The following is an 18,836-nucleotide window of genomic DNA, read 5'->3' as shown; positions in this document are numbered from 1 at the left end:
TGAATGTAAAATGCAGAGTTTACCTTTGTCAAGCAGTAATTCTACATTCTAAGGATTGCCATTTTCTAACTTTATCAACAGGTTATATATGAGAAGCAACTTGGGACAGTGTTGGTTCATCATTTCCAGAGAGAAATGGTTAGTGAACAACAGCTCTTTAGTAAAGGCTTTTCCAGTAGCATGTAATACTACTCACACTGAAGGTTTTCAATAGGCAGCCTGCAGATCTAATCCAGCCAGTGAAAAATTTCAATCTGACCCACGAAAAAGCATTGGCCCATAATACTGCACTCATTGACAATGCAGACCTTTCATTAAGGCCCTAGGCTTGAGTATCTTATAGGACTTACAACACAAATTACACAACCTAGCTTAGGTATAGACTTTTGTTCTTTAAGGCCTTTTAACTCCCTTTTCCCCCCTTTTGTTTGCTTTTTATTTTTGCTTGACCCTAATTGCAAAAACCTGTGGTTTGCTTGTTTCAAAAGAGTGAAGTATGTAAGTATTGTAGTAACGTAGTAATGTAGTTTTGTGTTTGAAGGGAGGAAAACTGTGTCTTCTTCAGTAAAAGATGTTGCATTTCCAGTGTCTGTTTGTCTCTTTGCATGAGCAACAACCAGGTATGAAACATTAATATTATTATAATGGTGTCAAGGAGGACTGAAGCAATCTCTTATCCATACAGGCAAAACAGGTACTGCCGAAATATTCCAAATAATACAGAGATAAAAACAAAATGAGCAGCAGTTATCAAAGAAAATATAGAGGGTATCTTACCTGTTATTTTAAGGATCAAGTGAAGTTATTAGCATTGCAAATTGTATTTCAAAGGATATATGTCATGTTTGCACCACTCCAATTGAATTACACTGCAGTGTTGATATACAAACCTTGTTGGAGGGTTTCTTACATGGGTAATTATGTATTCCAACCCTTTTTATTTTTGGCAGGGTTTGACTACCGCAGATGGATTGAAGACATGGCTACTAGATGTACAACCAACCTCGAGGTGGGCAAGAAGCCATAATGTCGATTGAATATTGATTGAAAGTTTCTCACCCAGTGTAACAGTATGAATCACATGCAGAAAGCAAAAGGACATGTTCTTACTTTTTCTTCAGTATTTGAAATACAAGTTAAGAGGTCCATCGAACAATTGCATTATTACAGAATTTTAGTATCAAATCACATTTTTATCACATTTAATATCTTCACAGTTTCATTAAAATCATTGTAAAAGTCTACAAAAGCAAGCCTTGTGAACATAGGTTTGGACAAGTCTTAATTCGCATGTTTTGTGTGTTGTGAGAAACACTTAATGGACCAAAGAATGAAAAAAGAATAAAGAATAAACAACAAAAGATTTACTTATGTGTCATAATGTTTGTCCTCCTTCTCTTGCTTACCTTTCAGTTCTGTTCTCCTTCTTGCTGCCGTGACAAACATCAATCTATCTACTCCTAAACTACACTATGCCATCGGTAAGCACTTTAGTAAATCTGGTTGCTGTCGCTATTGTACACGAAACCAACGCAGATTTTAGTGATAAGCATTTAGAAGGGGGAAAAAAGTTCTCATGCAATGAAGTACTCAGTGTTGCATGAAAGTGCATTTAGTATGTAAATGATAACAATGTGAAAATTTACAAATCTGTTCATGTATCTAACTTGTGGTTTCATGTCTTTAGTTACATTGAAGAGATATCAAACTTGATTGATTGAATAATTGCTTCTTTGAATAATAGTATTGTTTGATTATCAGACAGCAGAACAACCCATAAAACCAACTATACCACATATCGTTTTTTTCTTCTCATTTTCAGTCGAAATGAAATCAGAATCATCCATGGTAGAAGGACAAGATCCTGTTGACAGTATTCATGTGACCGACCAATCATTGCCGTACAAAGTAAGTGTTTCACATCTGTATACAAACAATTTTATGGAAGAGGATCTAACGGAAAAATGAGGGCCAACAAAAATTTCAAATATAGTTTTTACCTTTCGGACTTTTCTGACAAGAAAATCCTCCGAAATAAGATTGAATAGATCGACTTTGTTTGTTACATTAGATTGTACAACAACTGCCATGTCTTTGAAACTTGAGGAATCCATCGCTGAATTTTGCTTTGTTTATAAGTTTACATTATTAACTTCATCAAATCATTCAGACTGGTCACAAAATGATTTTGTTCTTACTGTCTTACGTATTTATTGTGACCCTGTTATTTCTGTCTTTGTCTTTATAGGTTTCCGACGAAGTCTCCCTCTTAGATTGTCATCTACTCCTCCCCACTCCTGGCACCTCCACAAGCTTTGTGTACGGAAAGAACTTACTCCTTGGATGTTCATGTAAGAGTTACATTTAACATAATCATTGCTTAATCAGGATATATACAACATACAGGGGAAAACAAAGAACATTAACCCCTTGGAATATTACCACATGAAGTATTAAATAAGAACACATCTACCAATGCAGCTTTTAAAATCTGAAGTCTTGGATTTCTTCTTTGATCCTTTTTTCCCCAGGAGGGGGGGGGAGGTTGTATTCAGGATATCCCTAAGCTAGGTACATTTTTAAATTGACCTTTTAAGAGATAGAAGATAGTTCATAGCAAGTTGGATTTTGCTGTTTAGATGAAGTTTCAGTTTAGGTTTCAGTTTATTTATCCTCCAAAGAGGTGAGACTTGAATACAGGGAAATAAACATGCATACATCCAATACCATATTGAAAAGGCTACAAACAAGTAATATATAATACCAAAAAAGAAAGAAAGAAGAAAGAAAGATAAAAGAAACAACACAACAAAGGGCAACAAACCTGCCGGTAAAACACACAAAGAAAAACACAAAACCGACCTAATATTTTAGTAGTAAAGAATCATATTTTGACGAAGTGTTTTTATTTCTTGTTCCTCCATTTTAAGAATATAATGATACCTGTAGAAGTAATGTTTTAGGAGGTTAATCCTTCCACTCAGGACAAATGAACATCCAAGTAATTATTGATACTCGTCCACTAATTTTCCCTGATTACATAAGGTACAAATCCTGTCACTATAAATCTATGTTTATCTTAGCATAAAATGAGTTGTATCAGGGGCTGTTACTTTAGGAACTGGTCACTTTTTGTCTGACTTGCAGTATGTTTTGTGGTTTATTGTATGCACCCTGAGTTACTATACTATATAGATTTTATCCATGCTGATGCACCTGATCTCGGTTAAACCATCACAGCAACCTGAAGAACTTACCTGTTGTAGTTTCCAAGGATATAGTTCGAATAAATACCTGTCACGGGTTGATTATACGCAAATTTAGCTTACCTGCCAACAGTTACGACCATTATTATAATGTCCTGAGCATCATGATCAATTCATCATGCGCTTTTACATCAGTTACTCTAAAATTCTCCCTACAAGATGGTTTACTATATCTCATATATTTTTATAATTTTTTCTCTTCAAAAGTGTCACCTGACATTGGTCCAGTTTTCCAAGACATCAACATCACCAATTCCAGGACATCCAATTGGGGGGCAGGTGAGTGGTTAAACAAGAAGCTGAACTTTTTGGTACTTATTTGTACTAAAATTAGCTAAAACTAACTACATAGATTAATGTATTTACCTCAAAATCTGTATTCACAGTTTTTATGGTAATTTTGCAAATAAAACTGGACAACAAATGATTGAAAAGATTCTTGTCAATTTATTTACATTCTATTGAAAATTTTGATTACAGGCAACACATAAGTTATGACTTATCTGTGTGACATATTAGCAATGCAAACAGCAAATAAGCTACAGGTATAGGTTTTACTATAAACCTATTTATGCAAGTAATCATTTGTTGTTTATCATAAATGTCAAATAGTTTAAGATGAAGCTATGGTTTTGTTCAGTTTATAATTTCAAAACAGGAAGATGTATTTTGTATCAGCAAAATAGATACATAACAAAATCTTGCAGGCATGAGTGTAAAATATCACAGGGTAGAGGAACGAGGAGAGGCTTGCCAGTTGCTCCCCCCTCTCCCTCCCCTCAGTAATGCATACATAGTGATAGGTAAACTAAGGATGCTTGCTCTCCTGAAGAGAGAGAGAGCTAGGTACCAAGCTTATGAGATCAATTGTTGAACCTATGAACGACAATGGATCATGAAAGCAGAGAATCGGCCAGAGTTGCATCATTTTATCCCTCTTCTTTTTTTTCTTTCTTCATATATTTAACCTTTTCATCTTTCTACAGGAGCTGTGGACAATGAATGTTTATTCTTCAATAGTTCTGAAGGACTTGTTGCTGTCAAGATGAATTTACCAGAAATGCCAAGGTACGTCAGGCTAGTCTTATATCCGATCCAAAAAGCACTGAAAAAGAGTTTTTGTTTCTGGTTTTTTTAGAGACTGCTTTTGAGACAACTCTTCTCTCTTTCTACTTTGACTTTGGTTGGGTTTAGTTTTACATCTATTATTATTTTGTGATGGATACCATGACGACCAAATGCATTTTAAAGCAGCCGTCCGCAATTTAGTCGTCATCTTACAACAACTGTACCAGACTTATGGTATATTGTGCAAATAAGACATTTTTCAATTGATCCAAATTAATGGCAAATTTGCTGTTTGCTAGAGCCTGCATGAGCTTTCATCTAAAATGTATTGATGTGCATGTATTGTGATTTAATGCCAAAGGGACCAATACTCATCTTAAAATAGCTGTCTGTGTTTTAATGGTTGACTTCGGGCAATTTTTTTGCAAAAGCAAAATCATGGATTTACCAGAATTGGTGCCATTTTCTTTATTATTTGGAATGAAACTGGATCAGCCAAGTTAAATAATGATCTCCTTGTGTTATGAGTATTTTCAGTTTCATTGTATCAAAAATTTGCCATCAAATAACCCTAAAAGTGCTACAAACTTGTGGAAAAGTTGCTTCTACATTCTCAAGTTTACCAAATAACCCTTAGAATTGTGTATCTATACATCTGTGTGTGATAATTCATTTTTCCTCCCTCCTCTTTGCAGTATGGACGAGAGTATCGTAAGCCAGTCCAGACCAGACCAATCACTTCTGGAAGTATCAAGATTTGAGGTAAAGATTAGTTGTAGTTTAGGCCAGATGTTTACCCCTCTATGATCTAGTAAATTTAATAAGATTCAGATTCTTGCATTAAGTGATCCTTCACCCTCTCTCGGGGAGGTCTCTTCATGTGTTTGTTCTACATCTTTGTCATGTGTAATCAGTCTTTTGCTATGGTCATATTACTATATTTTATTACCAACAGGTGGGAAAAGCTGTTCGTATTGGTAACATAGCATCCCCTCCCACAGTGATGTATGATCCACAAATAATAACTATATATGTAATATTAGTGTTACAGAATATTTGAGAAAAATCTCAGAGTTCTTGTACCTCTGGTCCAAATAAACGTTGGTTCTTAAGCTACTTTAGCAATAACTTTCATAGCAGTTGTACCTAGGTGTCATCTAATTTGCATATAAAAATCTGGGAAGTGGTAGACACACACTATTTGTCACTAGGCTAGTTGATAGTGATTAGATAGTATCGAAGCTAACAAAACATTACCTCATAGAGTTTGTACGAAAGGATACATTTGGTTGTACTAAAGATTTGTAAACTTCACTAAAATAATATCAAACTTAAAATTAAAATACATTTCTTAAAATATGAATTTATTCATGTTCACAAGTGGGTATGGTGGGATGTTCAGAAGGGTTGGATAAGGTAAGTAAGCAAAGCAACCATCCACTTCAAATAAAAACAATTATCTCATATAACTACTTGCAAATGAAACATTTTAAAGTTAGTCTTGGCATCTTCTAGTTGTCAGTATTGAACAATTCTCACTCTTTGTCACTGCAGATGTCACAGTCCTTCCTCCAGACATCGTTGACTGTTGCTACACCGAGAAAGACTGATGGTATCAGTAAAGACCCGGGGAACGATCATCTGACCGGACTAAAGGCAGCGTTCTTGTGTGCCTGCAGGTCTAATCTGGTGAGATTCCTCTTGAACTCTCACTAACAATTAGTGTACATATTGTATGCTAATGTAGTTGGCAATTTTTGAATTTATTTTAAGTCTCTGTTGGATAAAAGTAACTGCATTAGTTTGCCAGCAAGTTGTTAAATCTGAAAATGATTTAAATCTTAAGCATTTACCTCAGCTGTTATTTGAAATATTGGTAGCAAGAAGTTCAACAGGGTAGAGTAAGCAAACACGGTAAGTTGCCTGGACCGGTTGTGAAATCTGTTCCACCTCTCTAAGAGTGTATTTGATTGCATTCATGTATGAATGTATCTAGCAGAGTAATTCTTGAGACAAATAATTCTCAAAACTAAGTGAAAGATTTGATGATTTTTGCTCTTGTACTTATTCCAGAATGTTTCCAATTCTGTCTTTCAGACCCAGGCAGAGAACATGCTTGAGGAGTTGTTCCCTCTAGATGGTGGTGAGGATGGATACACAGACTCACCCCTGGATCAAGCTGTGAAGCGGCTTAGCCTAGAGCTCATCAACGACTTCCCACCCGCTGATCCCCGCTGGGCTGAGTCAGTACCTCAAGGTAAGTCTAAACTTCTCTCAAGTAAACGAAACGTCGAAAAAACTATTCCGACAAATTTTAACGAATCTGAAGAGAGCGAAGAAATGTATATGTTCTGTGTTTAAAATTAAAGGTCTCGTCTCAGAGAAGGAATGTTTTCCTAGCTGGTAGTATTCAATCTTGGGATGTTATTTGAACACTTTGTGAAGTTTCTGATTGTTTGAAAGGGTTTTAAGAAGTTTCAAACTGTTTTGAGCAGTGTTTTGAGCAGTGCTGGTATTTATGTTACAACATGCACTTTGATTTACTACAAGTAATTTACTTCAAGTAATTTACTACAAGTAATTTACTTGTTAATTTATTAGTTAATTTAATTGATTATTTTATTAAATTTAATTACTACAAGTAATTTACTACAAGTGATAAATTCATGACTTTCACAACTAACAATCTCTTTGTTTCCCCCTCTTCCCCCCCCTACCTCTACCCCCAATGTAAAGATTCCATCACTGCTACTGGCTCTCTGATTCTTATTCATCAATTGGAAGACAAGATGAAAGCCCACGAACGACTTGTGTCCTTTCTCAAGAGTTCTGGTCTATGGGAAAGAGTGAGTATTGCTACTATGAAAAATATATCATCCAGATTTTTGCCCCGAAATGATAATTTTGCCTCAATAGTTTTGTCATTTCTGTTACTTGTTTAATGATCTGATTTTTTCATAAATATCCTTTATTACTTTTCTAGAAAATTCAGTATCTTGGCGATGAAGCTCTTTGTCTGTCATTGTGTATTGTAATTCTACTTTGTATACTAGCTTTGGTACCCAGCTTTGGTATCTGTTGTTATGTTTGCAAACCCTTTGCAAACCACTTTGCAAACCCTTTCAACCAGCTTGTGGGTTCTTGGTGACAAACTTTAGGACCAGAAATGGTTAACAGGAGTAAACCACCAACTAATGTTGGGTAACTCAGTTGGACTAGCACAGAAAGTGAAGTCACTATGGTACCTTTCCACATTGTAACCAAAATATTTTTTTCTTCTTGTTTCTGTCAAGTTTACCAAACATAGTAACACACTAAAAGTGTTGCATGAACATGCTCTTGAACCTTTACAGACTCAAATTGATATTCAAATTGATTTCTTAGAAAAGTTAGAACACAGATGTGAACTTATTCTTAGTCAAGTTTACTCTTCCTCCTCTTCCTCCTCTTCCTCTTCCTCCTCCTCCTCCTCCTCCTCCTCCTCCTCCTCCTCCTCCTCCTCCTCCTCCTCCTCCTCCTCCTCCTCCCCCCCTCCTCCTCCTCCTCCTGAGCCATTACCATTTAATCTGATACTTGTATTTTCAGCTTCATTCCGTATCTGGGGAAGAGGCTGCCCAGTCCAGTCACAGTATGTTAGGTGAACATGTGGAGAAGTTAGCTGCAGCCAGAGCATTATGTCATCAACATTCAGAGTATGTAATTAATGTTACATTCAGTCAAACTCATTCCCAGATCCCATCTATGTGAGGTTTGGTTTCCTAGGTGATAAAGTATATCCAAAGATGGGGTCTATTATTCAAAGTCATTATCCATATTCCTTTCCTTTACAGTGGTATCATGAATAGTGTGTGTTTCTTCTCTCCTCTATTTTGACGTTATGAGTTTTGGCTGCCAAAGCCAGTATGAGTTGAGGTAGACTTACCTTCACATATGTCGCCGAGAGGAGAGTGTCTATATTTAGCGATGACATCATAGACCTCAGGAAGAGAGTTAATGACAATTAAGTTACACTTTTTTTTTTTTTCGGCATTGTTTTATTTCTAGTTTTCTCTTTCTCGTCTCAGGTATCCAAATCTTATTGACGCTGCCATCTCCAGAGTTACGGACAGAGAAAAACTTGATAAGTTGCCCTCGGGTCTGACGTTGAGAGATGTGTTCTATACCGAGGTGAGTGTTGTTGTTAAATCGGTGGAAAACATCAGAAAGGAAAAAAGACATGATATTGCCATTGTTAGAAACCATTTAATGGATCAAGCATAGACAAAGCTGCTGTTCTTTACAATGGAAACTAGCGCTGGAGAGAGGAGAAAGCTTACAATTCTGCATTAATTTAAAAAAAAATTAATTAATTAAAATAAATTGTAAAATCAGACGTCCTCATGCTTACTTCAGAGACAAAAATATCACTGACAAATCACTGTGTGTTTTGAACCCCTATTAGTGCATGGTTGTGGGAAATTTTTTTTACCCACTGGATTGAATTTTTTACTCTGCTGGCCAGAATTGGTGGTGGGTAGAGGGCAGGGGGTGGGGGGAGGTAGGGAGGCGGTTGGAAGGCTATTGAGGAACCCCTGGGCTAAAACCTACAGGAAAGTACTTTGAAAATTTTACTAATTTTTGAATATTAAAATTTGGGCGTCTATACTAATGACCTGTAACTGTTACTCATTCATGGCATCACCTCCTCTGTGGATTTATTTCATGTACCTTCAATTTTGTGGACCAGGTCTCCTCAATCCAGATGATATTCCAGGGACTTCAGGAGGAGCAGGACGACCTGCTATCCACAGACTTTTCACCAAGAGACTCTGTGACTCTCATCTCTAACGTCAACAACATCTATCAGGTATTGATGAGTACATCTCTTTGTTTTGCCTCCATCGAGTATCCATCATGTTTGGATATCTCCTTCATTCATGGGAATGTTTGATGAAGATAATACAAGTAAAATGATTAACAGAACTGAAATAGTCATACCAATATTTGCTATAAGAAAACACAAAGTTGTTGTGAGGTATAATGGAAATGTTTTATGTAAATGGGAAAGTGGTGCCAAAGAAATCCAACAGATTATTATGTTGAATATAATTTGGTGTTATGTCTAGATCATAAGATAAACCTCCCCCTCCCCATGTCCATACCTCCTTACTTCTAGACTGTTCTATTTATGTGTGGTCTTTGTGTTTTGTAGGCTGTTCTTCAAGAAGCTTGGCAAGTCCATGAATCCAAGGCTCTGGTTTACCAGTCCTCGGATAGTTCTGATCTGAAGCTACCTGCGCAACTATGGACAGGTATAGTCAATATGCTGCTTCGTCAATAGAAAATTGTAATTAAAAAAACATACATGTTCTAGATAACATTTAATAAATTCTGGTTGAAAATGCAGGTATAAACCAAATTGGGTAAGCTGTTTAAATGCTTTGAATTATAAATGTGAAGCAGTCACTTTAGGTTGACAAGCACAATGGTAGTTTATAAATCATTCTACAAGGGAGTTAATAAATGTTTATAATCTTTTAAATACATGTATGGGACTGCAAATGTTTCACAGTAAAAAAAGAAGGAAATGCCTTGCTTTGGTTTCAATCCAGGATCATTGTCTCATTTTGACTAGTATAACAAATTTGGAAGATTTATCTGATTGGGATATCATTTTTGGCTGGTAGATGACTAAGTCATTTTTGACTGATGATATAAAATATTAAAATAATCATAATGACTATATATGATCAATGTGGTTCCAAGTTATCATGTCTTATACACGTTACAAACTTTAATAAGAATATTAGCATTTTCAATAACTTGGATTTTTGATATGTTACGTTACCGGTTATCTTTCTTTCTCGACGTATACAGCAAGCTCTGGACCGAAAGGATTAAGGAATCTCATTTCTCAGCAGGTGAGTTCTTTTATCACAGCATTTACAGTGCAAGACTATACTTCTACGTCCATTGTACTAGAATCTTTAAATAATTCTCTGAATATTATATTTCATATATTCATTTACATAATATACTGTTTCTTTTGACTGGCACACCCCCCTCCCCTGCCTCAGTACAGAAATTACTATAGTGATCACCACCAATTGAAGCTTTCAATGGATAGAGTTGTGGACCTACTGTTATAGTTTATATTCATGTGTGGATGACTTGGAATGCATGGAGGTTAAATTAACTATTGAACTAATTCTGGTCTGTAGCTGGGAGGCTGAGTCCCTCTTGAAATTGCATTTAAACCAAAAGGTTGCAAAGTTACAGACCGTAGCATTGCTGTCTTACCTTTAAATTACATGGAAGTACTTTTCATGTGTTACAAGCATTGCCATGGTTATTTTGGTATTTCATGTAAGATTTGCATATCATATTTACTATATATATTTAGTGTATTATTCCTTCCATTTCCCCCAGCATAATCTAACCATCCAACACGGTGTGAAGAATGCTGAAGATGGGGTGACCAGTTCCAACCTTTGCCAACAGTTGTTCTCTCTGACAGAGTTACAGCTTGATGGATATTGCGCTCAGCTGGAATCTATCCGTGACTGCATCGGCGAGGAGGCGCTGGAATACGGAGATCTTGAACAGAAGTACATGCAAGAGAGATCAGCATTGGTTACACCATTCGGTAAGTTGATGAGGGTCGATAACACCATTCAGTTAGTTGATGAGCGTTGATAACACCATTCGGTTAGTTGATGAGCGTTGATAACATCATTTGGTCAGTTGGTGAGCATTGATAATGCCATTTGGTAAGTTGATGCACGTTGATACCACCATTCGATAAGTTGATGAGTGTTGATAACACAACTCGGTAAGTTGATGAGCATTGATAACACCATTTGGTTAGTTGATCAGCGTTGATAATGCCATTTTGGAAGTTGATATACTTTGAGCAATCAAGTAATCATCCGGTCTAAATTGAATGATTAAAGGAAAACTCAGGTTGGTAGGAAATAAAAACCTGCAAGGTGACTTTAGGTTTAATGTGCATGTAATCGTTAACAAGTACTTGAAGAATTGATGTTTTCGAAAAAATTTAGTGAGAAAAAAATGAAAAGAATTTCATTGTTTTAAGAATTCATAAAGTATTCTGCCAGAGACTTTATTTTTTAAAGTTAAAACTCATAGCCCAGTTGAAGTAGAGAAATGGATATTTGATGTTTAGACACACAGATTTATTAAAAAAAATAACTTCTAGTGTTCTTCATGTCTACACAGAAGCATATATTAAAACAAATGGCATCTTAATCGTAATCCTATATTTCATATCATGTTCATTGTATTTACATTAAATGGAATCAAACATTGACTTCCATATGCAGGAGGATCTAAAATACATACATACATACAAACATACATACATATCACACATATCAAGGAATTGAAGAGACAAAGACCTGTAAGCTGCAAACACATTCAGATCAAATGTTTGAGTTAGACTGTTTTATGTAACTGATTGTAAGTTTAGCTCACAGTTTAACAGTCCACAAATCCTGACCCCTGTTTGTGCAAAGAATGTTAGTGTTTTTTTGGTCAGTAGATTGTAGATGGGACAGGAGTAGATAGACAGTTTGAAAATGTGCCAGTTTTCAGTTTATTCCAAAATTTCAAAATAATTTTATAAAAAGTATGCCTAGGGGTAAGAAAGGAAATGAAAGCATTAGAGATTTAAGAAAGAGGTCATAGTTAGCCCAAAATAAATAAATTAAAAAAATGTAGATGAAATGTTTACTCGTAGTATTGACAAAGCTCATAAAGAACAAAGACACATTTCTTATTAATGTTTCTTTTAGTTGTGGTGAATCTAGTACTGATATTAAATTGACTGGCACTCTTTCTTGTCTCTTCAGTCAAATTTGATCAAACAGAGAGACTGTAGTATTAACAAAGCTCATAAAGACCAAAGGCACATTTCTTATTAATGTTTCTTTTAGTTGTGGTGAATCTAGTACTGATATTAAATTGACTGGCACTCTTTCTTGTCTCTTCAGTCAAATTTGATCAAACAGAGAGACTGTAGTATTAACAAAGCTCATAAAGACCAAAGGCACATTTCTTATTAATGTTTCTTTTAGTTGTGGTGAATCTAGTACTGATATTAAATTGACTGGCACTCTTTCTGTCTCTTCAGTCAAATTTGGTCAAACAGAGAGAGCAGCGTCTCTGGCTGAAAAGTTCCTTGACTTTGGTACATTAGTGGAACTCTGTGAAGACACAGCCACAGGTCAGAAGAGAATTCAACATTATATGGACTTTTATGTCAACCAGGTAATTTTTACAACCCGTCTTTCGGCCGTCGTCGTCATTCTTCCGTCTGATTGGCTGTGGCAGTATCATGTGACTATTCCTGATAATCTGTTATTTTGAAATAATGCATTGTGGAATTCTTTAGCATGTACAAATCATTAGTAACACTACATGTTTGGACTCATCTTCTATCCCCCCCCCCCCCTCCCTATCCTTAGTTGGGTCTCTATGTTTTGTTTTACCTAGAAAAAAATATTTGATTCCATAAATTATATCTATTTATATAAACAATGATTCAACTTTAGTACCCCTCTCATCAGATGCAATAATTCCCACTCCATGTGACTATTGCTCTATTAAATACTCTTTCTTGCCCCAAATGTTGTCGCCTGCTGGTTACTTGGCGTTAATCATCTGATGGATATGACAACTTCTGACCCAAAATGTTTTATATGCAGCAGCTACTATGAGTGTGTTACATCCATGAGAGTGTTAGTATTTCTACTTGAAAAGTCACCAACTTTCTCAATGTATTAAGCAAGTATTGGTACATTATTGCAACAACCTAAACTGTAGCTCTTCAGTTCATGTACTGTATGTTGATGACAAGAGATGTTAGCTTTCATCTAAAAATAAGTTTCCTGTTGTGACCGGTCATCACATTCTCCATTTGTCATTCACTCGTTCCGATTTTATTCTCTCTCTATGTGTCTGGTGTAGGTCAGTCATCTTTTGACAGGCTTCATGTAACTTTGAATTATTTAAAAGATATTTTGAGCATTATCTCTAATTTTACTTTTCCAACACAACACTGTTTTAAGGTTCATTCTCTCAAATTGGAAATTCAAATCGTTGCTATGATTTTTTTCTACAAGAACAGAATAAAAGTGTTGTAAAATCTCTCTATGACTGTTTTTTTTTTCTTCTTTTCTTTTATCGGTACATGTGACTCATCTTTCTATCATTCTCTTACAGGGATTTCCTGACTTTGTGTTCAAGTATTACATTGACAGAGGTAACTTCCATTTTTTACCATTTCTTTCATTCTTTTGTTAATATACACACAAAGTTCCTGATGAAGGTCACAGATGGGTTGTGTTAATCTCGTTGTCTTTACTAGTTACTTTATTTTCATGTTTATTTCACTCTTTCATTAGGTCAAAGAGGCAAGCTTATGACTCATTTCTCACATCGACCAGAGCTGAGTAACTTCCTACGTCAACACGACCACATCAGCTGGCTGCAAGATATACAGACTAATAATTACACCCAGGTCAGCAGAAAGCCACTCATGAAGTTTCCCTACTGTGCCTAGCTTCCCAAAGAATGTAAAACCCCCCTCCCCCCCCTCCACCTCTGAGAAATGAGAAGATACAAATCCTCTTGGTTCTTGTCTTGCCCTTGCATTACTCCTGCCACACTTAGCAGATGTGGGCAGCTCTATCGTTTAAAGAAGATCCCTTGGCAAATAGCAATGCTTGAAATGGGAGTGTACTAATCATGGTTCCCACACGGTCTGGAAAATGGATAAAATGATGAGAACAGAATCAACAGAAATGAAAAGAAAGACAAGATTTAGACCATTGTGAGACTGAATCAGAGTACTGTTGGCTCTTTGTTTTCTCCTATTGTTAGGTTACAATGTATTCTGATCTGTGTGTGTTTATTACTTTAAGTTCCTTTATGTTATTGGTACAAGGACAAGATGTGGACAAAAGACAAGATGTAGACCATTGTGAGACTGAATCAGAGTACTACTGGCTCTTTGTATTCTCCTATTGTTAGGATAGAATGTATTCTGATCTGTGTGTGTTTATTACTTTAAGTTCCTTTATGTTATTGGTACAAGGACAAGATGTGGACAAAAGACAAGATGTAGACCATTGTGAGACTGAATCAGAGTACTACTGGCTCTTTGTATTCTCCTATTGTTAGGATAGAATGTATTCTGATCTGTGTGTGTTTATTACTTTAAGTTCCTTTATGTTATTGGTACAAGGACAAGATGTTGGACAAAGACAAGATGTAGACCATTGTGAGACTGAATCAGAGTACTACTGGCTCTTTGTATTCTCCTATTGTTAGGATAGAATGTATTCTGATCTGTGTGTGTTTATTACTTTAAGTTCCTTTATGTTATTGGTACAAGGACAAGATGTTGGACAAAGACAAGATGTAGACCATTGTGAGACTGAATCAGAGTACCATTGGCTCTTTGTTTTCTCCTATTGTTAGGTTACAATGTATTCTGATCTGTGTGTGTTTAATACTTTAAGTTCCTTTATATTATTGGTACAAGGACAAGATGTTGGACAAAGACAAGATGTAGACCATTGTGAGACTGAATCAGAGTACTATTGGCTCTTTGTATTCTCCTATTGTTAGGATAGAATGTATTCTGATCTGTGTGTGTGTTTAATACTTTAAGTTCCTTTATGTTATTGGTACAAAGACAAGATGTTGGACAAAGACAAGATGTAGACCATTGTGAGACTGAATCAGAGTACTATTGGCTCTTTGTATTCTCCTATTGTTAGGTTAGAATGTATTCTGATCTGTGTGTGTTTAATACTTTAAGTTCCTTCATGTTATTGGTACAAATTTTAATCATTGACGATTCTCTCCTCTTTCAGGCTCATATGACATTGAAAAAGTTGGCAGATAGGGAAAGTCTTTCAGTGGCGAAAAAGAAGGTACAAGAAAATGCTTTTTTTTTGGCTTTTTTTTTTTTGGCTTTTTTTTTTTCTTCATTTTTCATTTTTTTATAGAACATGCCTACTGTGCTAGTATGTGAGTTAATGAACTCTAGATTTAGTTGTTGTAAAATGAAGGATATTCATTTGCCCAAGTAGACATTATTCCATTTTTAAATTTATTTCATTCCACATCTCACTAGAAAGTTGTCAAGTTGAGTCAGTTAGGTCAGTTGAGTGAGCACAAACATGTATGCCTGATGTTACAGGTAAACATCCCCTCTGTCTTGTCTAAATTCATTCTTAATTGTCAGTTTGTTTCTCTCTTTATGATGCAACTAAGATTAGATAATAAAATACTCTCTTAAATGTTCCATTCTTGCTGCTAGTGGTATACATTTAAGGAAACAGGGTGGGGGAGAGGGAGTGGGGGAGTGGAGAGCAATGAAATTGTTAGAATGGAATAGCCACCAAGGTTGGTCTGGATTGGCTAATATGGTAACGCACGGATCTTGTTTTCTTGACATCATTGATCTGAATCCGATAACCCTTGTTTTATTTTGCTCATTTCTAAGTTGTGAAGAGATTAATTAATTTTCTTCTAACTGAAATTGCTGGCGAATTTCCTTCTTCAGACTCTGTTAAGCCTTAGCAAACTCTCAGCTCTAGCTGCAGATGAAGTTGATGAAAGTGCAGTGAAAAGTAAGTTATATTCTTTTATATTTTATTATATTTTCATTTATCATGTGACCAGCACAGAGTTGCTCATTTTGTTGCAGTTTGGTTGTGTTTTTTTGCATTATCCTGCCAAGTAAAGACAGGAGCAAAAAAATATATTGTTATTAGTTCATTTTTTATGCTTGCACAGCTTCCTCAAATCTGAGACAATTATGACAATATAAAAATGAGGTATACAAGAAACAGCGGCGAAGAAAACAGTGGGGTTTGAAATTGTCAAAGAGAACTATTAATTCAAGTTTCCTTGGGTGATCAAATTTGCAGGCTCTAAAAAGTTTTGATTATTTAACAACAAGACTTGGATGGACATATTCAATATATTAATTTATTAATCAATAATTGATTGATTTTGTGAAACGTTGGAAAGTTTCAGCGTAATACATAGATATTCTTCTCCTCATTCTTTCAGTGATCAATGAAGACCTACACATTATATCTCATCAGGAACATTTACCCTCGTCCGTCATTCAAGTAAGTCAGAATGGATTTGTAAATCCTTCATAATCATTATTTTAGATGAAGAATGTTGGATAGTGACTTAGCACCACCAAATAATCTGTTTACGATATAGTTAGATATATGTTAATTTATGCATACCTTAATTTGAATGGTATGGTATGTGTTATGTAACATCTACCAAGGTTTCTTGGAGAACACTTTCTTGATAATAAATCACAATACATTAAGTTAACCGTTTAGACAGACCTATTGCGTTAGTGTTGTCAATTAAGTTTCATATAAGTTTGTTAGGTTGTCCCGGGACGGACACAACAAAGAATACAATCAATAAAAGCCGCAAGATCAAGGACAAAATGTTTAGATTAGTTACCTATGTATCTGGTGGTGCATCTTGGAAGAGTTTGTAAACAATTGGCCTCAAATGTAAGAATTCTAATCCTGGTATGATCATTACGATGTAAAAATTTAAACCTCCAAATGGAGTCATAGAGATTTCAAAATGGTGTATCACCCCCTCTGTGGTAGGCAGTACAACCCTATACTTTGATCAACGTATTTAATTTTACCGAGTTTCTTTCATATTTTGTGACAGCGACTGCAAATGGATGTCGACGATATGCCCGTCATAGATGTCTATGAACTTATTGAGGTAAGCTCTGTCGAGGGGGGGGGTGGGGCAAGGAGGGTGAGAAAGGGGCGGGAAGAGAGGTTAAAGCTTGGAAACAATCCTCATTATTTTCCTATTCTGCTATTGTCAGTTATAACATGTCAGAATCAGTAAAGTAAGTAGAAACATATGCCCCTCCAAGGGACAAGAATGAATGCAGACATACAGACACAGAAGAAAATACATTAATTATAGAAGGATGCATATTCATGCTTTAGCTTGAATGGAGTATTACCTATGTCTACTCAACATTTAAAAAAAAAGCTTTATTTATGCAAAAGACCACTTGGATTATTGAATTTGACTTGCATTTTTGTTTCTTTCTTTGTTTGACAGCTCTATACGGGAGAGAAGAATGTAGAGGCAAACGAATACGACTTTATGAAAGCTCTCGACTTGTTAATGATGTACATTCCAAACGTAAGATTCAAGATCAAACAATTAAGGACATCATTTTTTGGCAGACATCTGATCATTTCATCTTGTTGAACATTAACCTTTTGAAATCTTTCTTGATGATATTCATTCAAATTCTTATTCTACAGTCAATTGGCTAACTATCATAACTAGTTTTTTTGCTATTCATCAGTGTTGCACAACCCACCTTGTCTTAGACGATCATTAATAATATCTAGGTTCATGTCAGATCAACAGTAACCTTCCTGAATTTGATGAATATATTTATTTTATTAACCGGGAAACTCACATGCACCTACTCCTCAAATATATGAAGCCAGTCAGCGGTCCAATTGCTGTTTAGAATAATATATTACCAGAGTATTAGGACACTATATACCAAATATTACCCAATGTATCATATTGCTACATGGAGATTATACTTGTTAATATTACCCCAGATAAAAACTGCTATGCAGGTAATACCCAGGACAGTGCCTCTATGTGAATATTACCATAGCTACAAGACCTTACACATAGGTAACATCCAGGACAGTGCCTCTATGTGATATTACCATAGCTACAAGACCTTACACATAGGTAAAATCCAGGACAGTGCCTCTGTGTGAATATTATCATAGCTACAAGACCTTACACATAGGTAACGTCCAGGACAGTGCCTCTATGTGAATATTATCATAGCTACAAGACCTTACACATAGGTAACGTCCAGGACAGTGCCTCTATGTGAACATTACCATAGCTACAAGACCTTACACATAGGTAACGTCCAGGACAGTGCCTCTATGTGAACATTATCATAGCTACAAGACCTTACACATAGGTAACGTCCAGAACAGTGCCTCTATGTGAACATTACCATAGCTACAAGACCTTACACATAGGTAACGTCCAGGACAGTGCCTCTATGTGAACATTACCATAGCTACAAGACCTTACACAAAGGTAACGTCCAGGACAGTGCCTCTATGTGAACATTACCATAGCTACAAGACCTTACACATAGGTAACGTCCAGGACAGTGCCTCTATGTGAATATTATCATAGCTACAAGACCTTACACATAGGTAACATCCAGGACAGTGCCTCTATGTGAACATTACCATAGCTACAAGACCTTACACATAGGTAACGTCCAGGACAGTGCCTCTATGTGAATATTATCATAGCTACAAGAACTTACACATTGGTAACATCCAGGACAGTGCCTCTATATGAATATTATCATAGCTACAAGACCTTACACATAGGTAACATCCAGGACAGTGCCTCTGTGTGAAT

The 18,836-nt window shown here is 35.8% G+C and overlaps 1 protein-coding gene across 4 annotated transcripts in view; it reads left to right on the top strand.

Annotated features, from left to right (window-relative positions):
* LOC139971491 (nuclear pore complex protein Nup133-like) overlaps positions 1–18,836 on the top strand; it is a 41,155-nt gene that overhangs the window by 8,760 nt on the left and 13,559 nt on the right. For all 4 annotated transcript variants that reach the window (XM_071978020.1, XM_071978018.1, XM_071978019.1 and 1 more), the window contains exons 8-32: positions 82–138; positions 951–1,009; positions 1,414–1,481; positions 1,823–1,908; positions 2,249–2,351; positions 3,474–3,545; positions 4,253–4,334; positions 5,030–5,096; positions 5,889–6,023; positions 6,432–6,591; positions 7,071–7,180; positions 7,920–8,026; positions 8,399–8,501; positions 9,061–9,180; positions 9,526–9,625; positions 10,191–10,234; positions 10,743–10,959; positions 12,466–12,602; positions 13,557–13,596; positions 13,739–13,854; positions 15,215–15,274; positions 15,910–15,976; positions 16,422–16,483; positions 17,064–17,120; positions 17,475–17,558. In XM_071978020.1, the coding sequence (XP_071834121.1) occupies positions 82–138; positions 951–1,009; positions 1,414–1,481; positions 1,823–1,908; positions 2,249–2,351; positions 3,474–3,545; positions 4,253–4,334; positions 5,030–5,096; positions 5,889–6,023; positions 6,432–6,591; positions 7,071–7,180; positions 7,920–8,026; positions 8,399–8,501; positions 9,061–9,180; positions 9,526–9,625; positions 10,191–10,234; positions 10,743–10,959; positions 12,466–12,602; positions 13,557–13,596; positions 13,739–13,854; positions 15,215–15,274; positions 15,910–15,976; positions 16,422–16,483; positions 17,064–17,120; positions 17,475–17,558 (2,313 nt within the window). The remainder of the gene's footprint in view (positions 1–81; positions 139–950; positions 1,010–1,413; positions 1,482–1,822; positions 1,909–2,248; positions 2,352–3,473; positions 3,546–4,252; positions 4,335–5,029; positions 5,097–5,888; positions 6,024–6,431; positions 6,592–7,070; positions 7,181–7,919; positions 8,027–8,398; positions 8,502–9,060; positions 9,181–9,525; positions 9,626–10,190; positions 10,235–10,742; positions 10,960–12,465; positions 12,603–13,556; positions 13,597–13,738; positions 13,855–15,214; positions 15,275–15,909; positions 15,977–16,421; positions 16,484–17,063; positions 17,121–17,474; positions 17,559–18,836) is intronic.

This window comes from Apostichopus japonicus, chromosome 8 (assembly GCF_037975245.1).
Source record: "Apostichopus japonicus isolate 1M-3 chromosome 8, ASM3797524v1, whole genome shotgun sequence".
Taxonomy (NCBI): domain Eukaryota; kingdom Metazoa; phylum Echinodermata; class Holothuroidea; order Aspidochirotida; family Stichopodidae; genus Apostichopus; species Apostichopus japonicus.
This window is presented reverse-complemented; position numbering and strand designations above follow the sequence as displayed.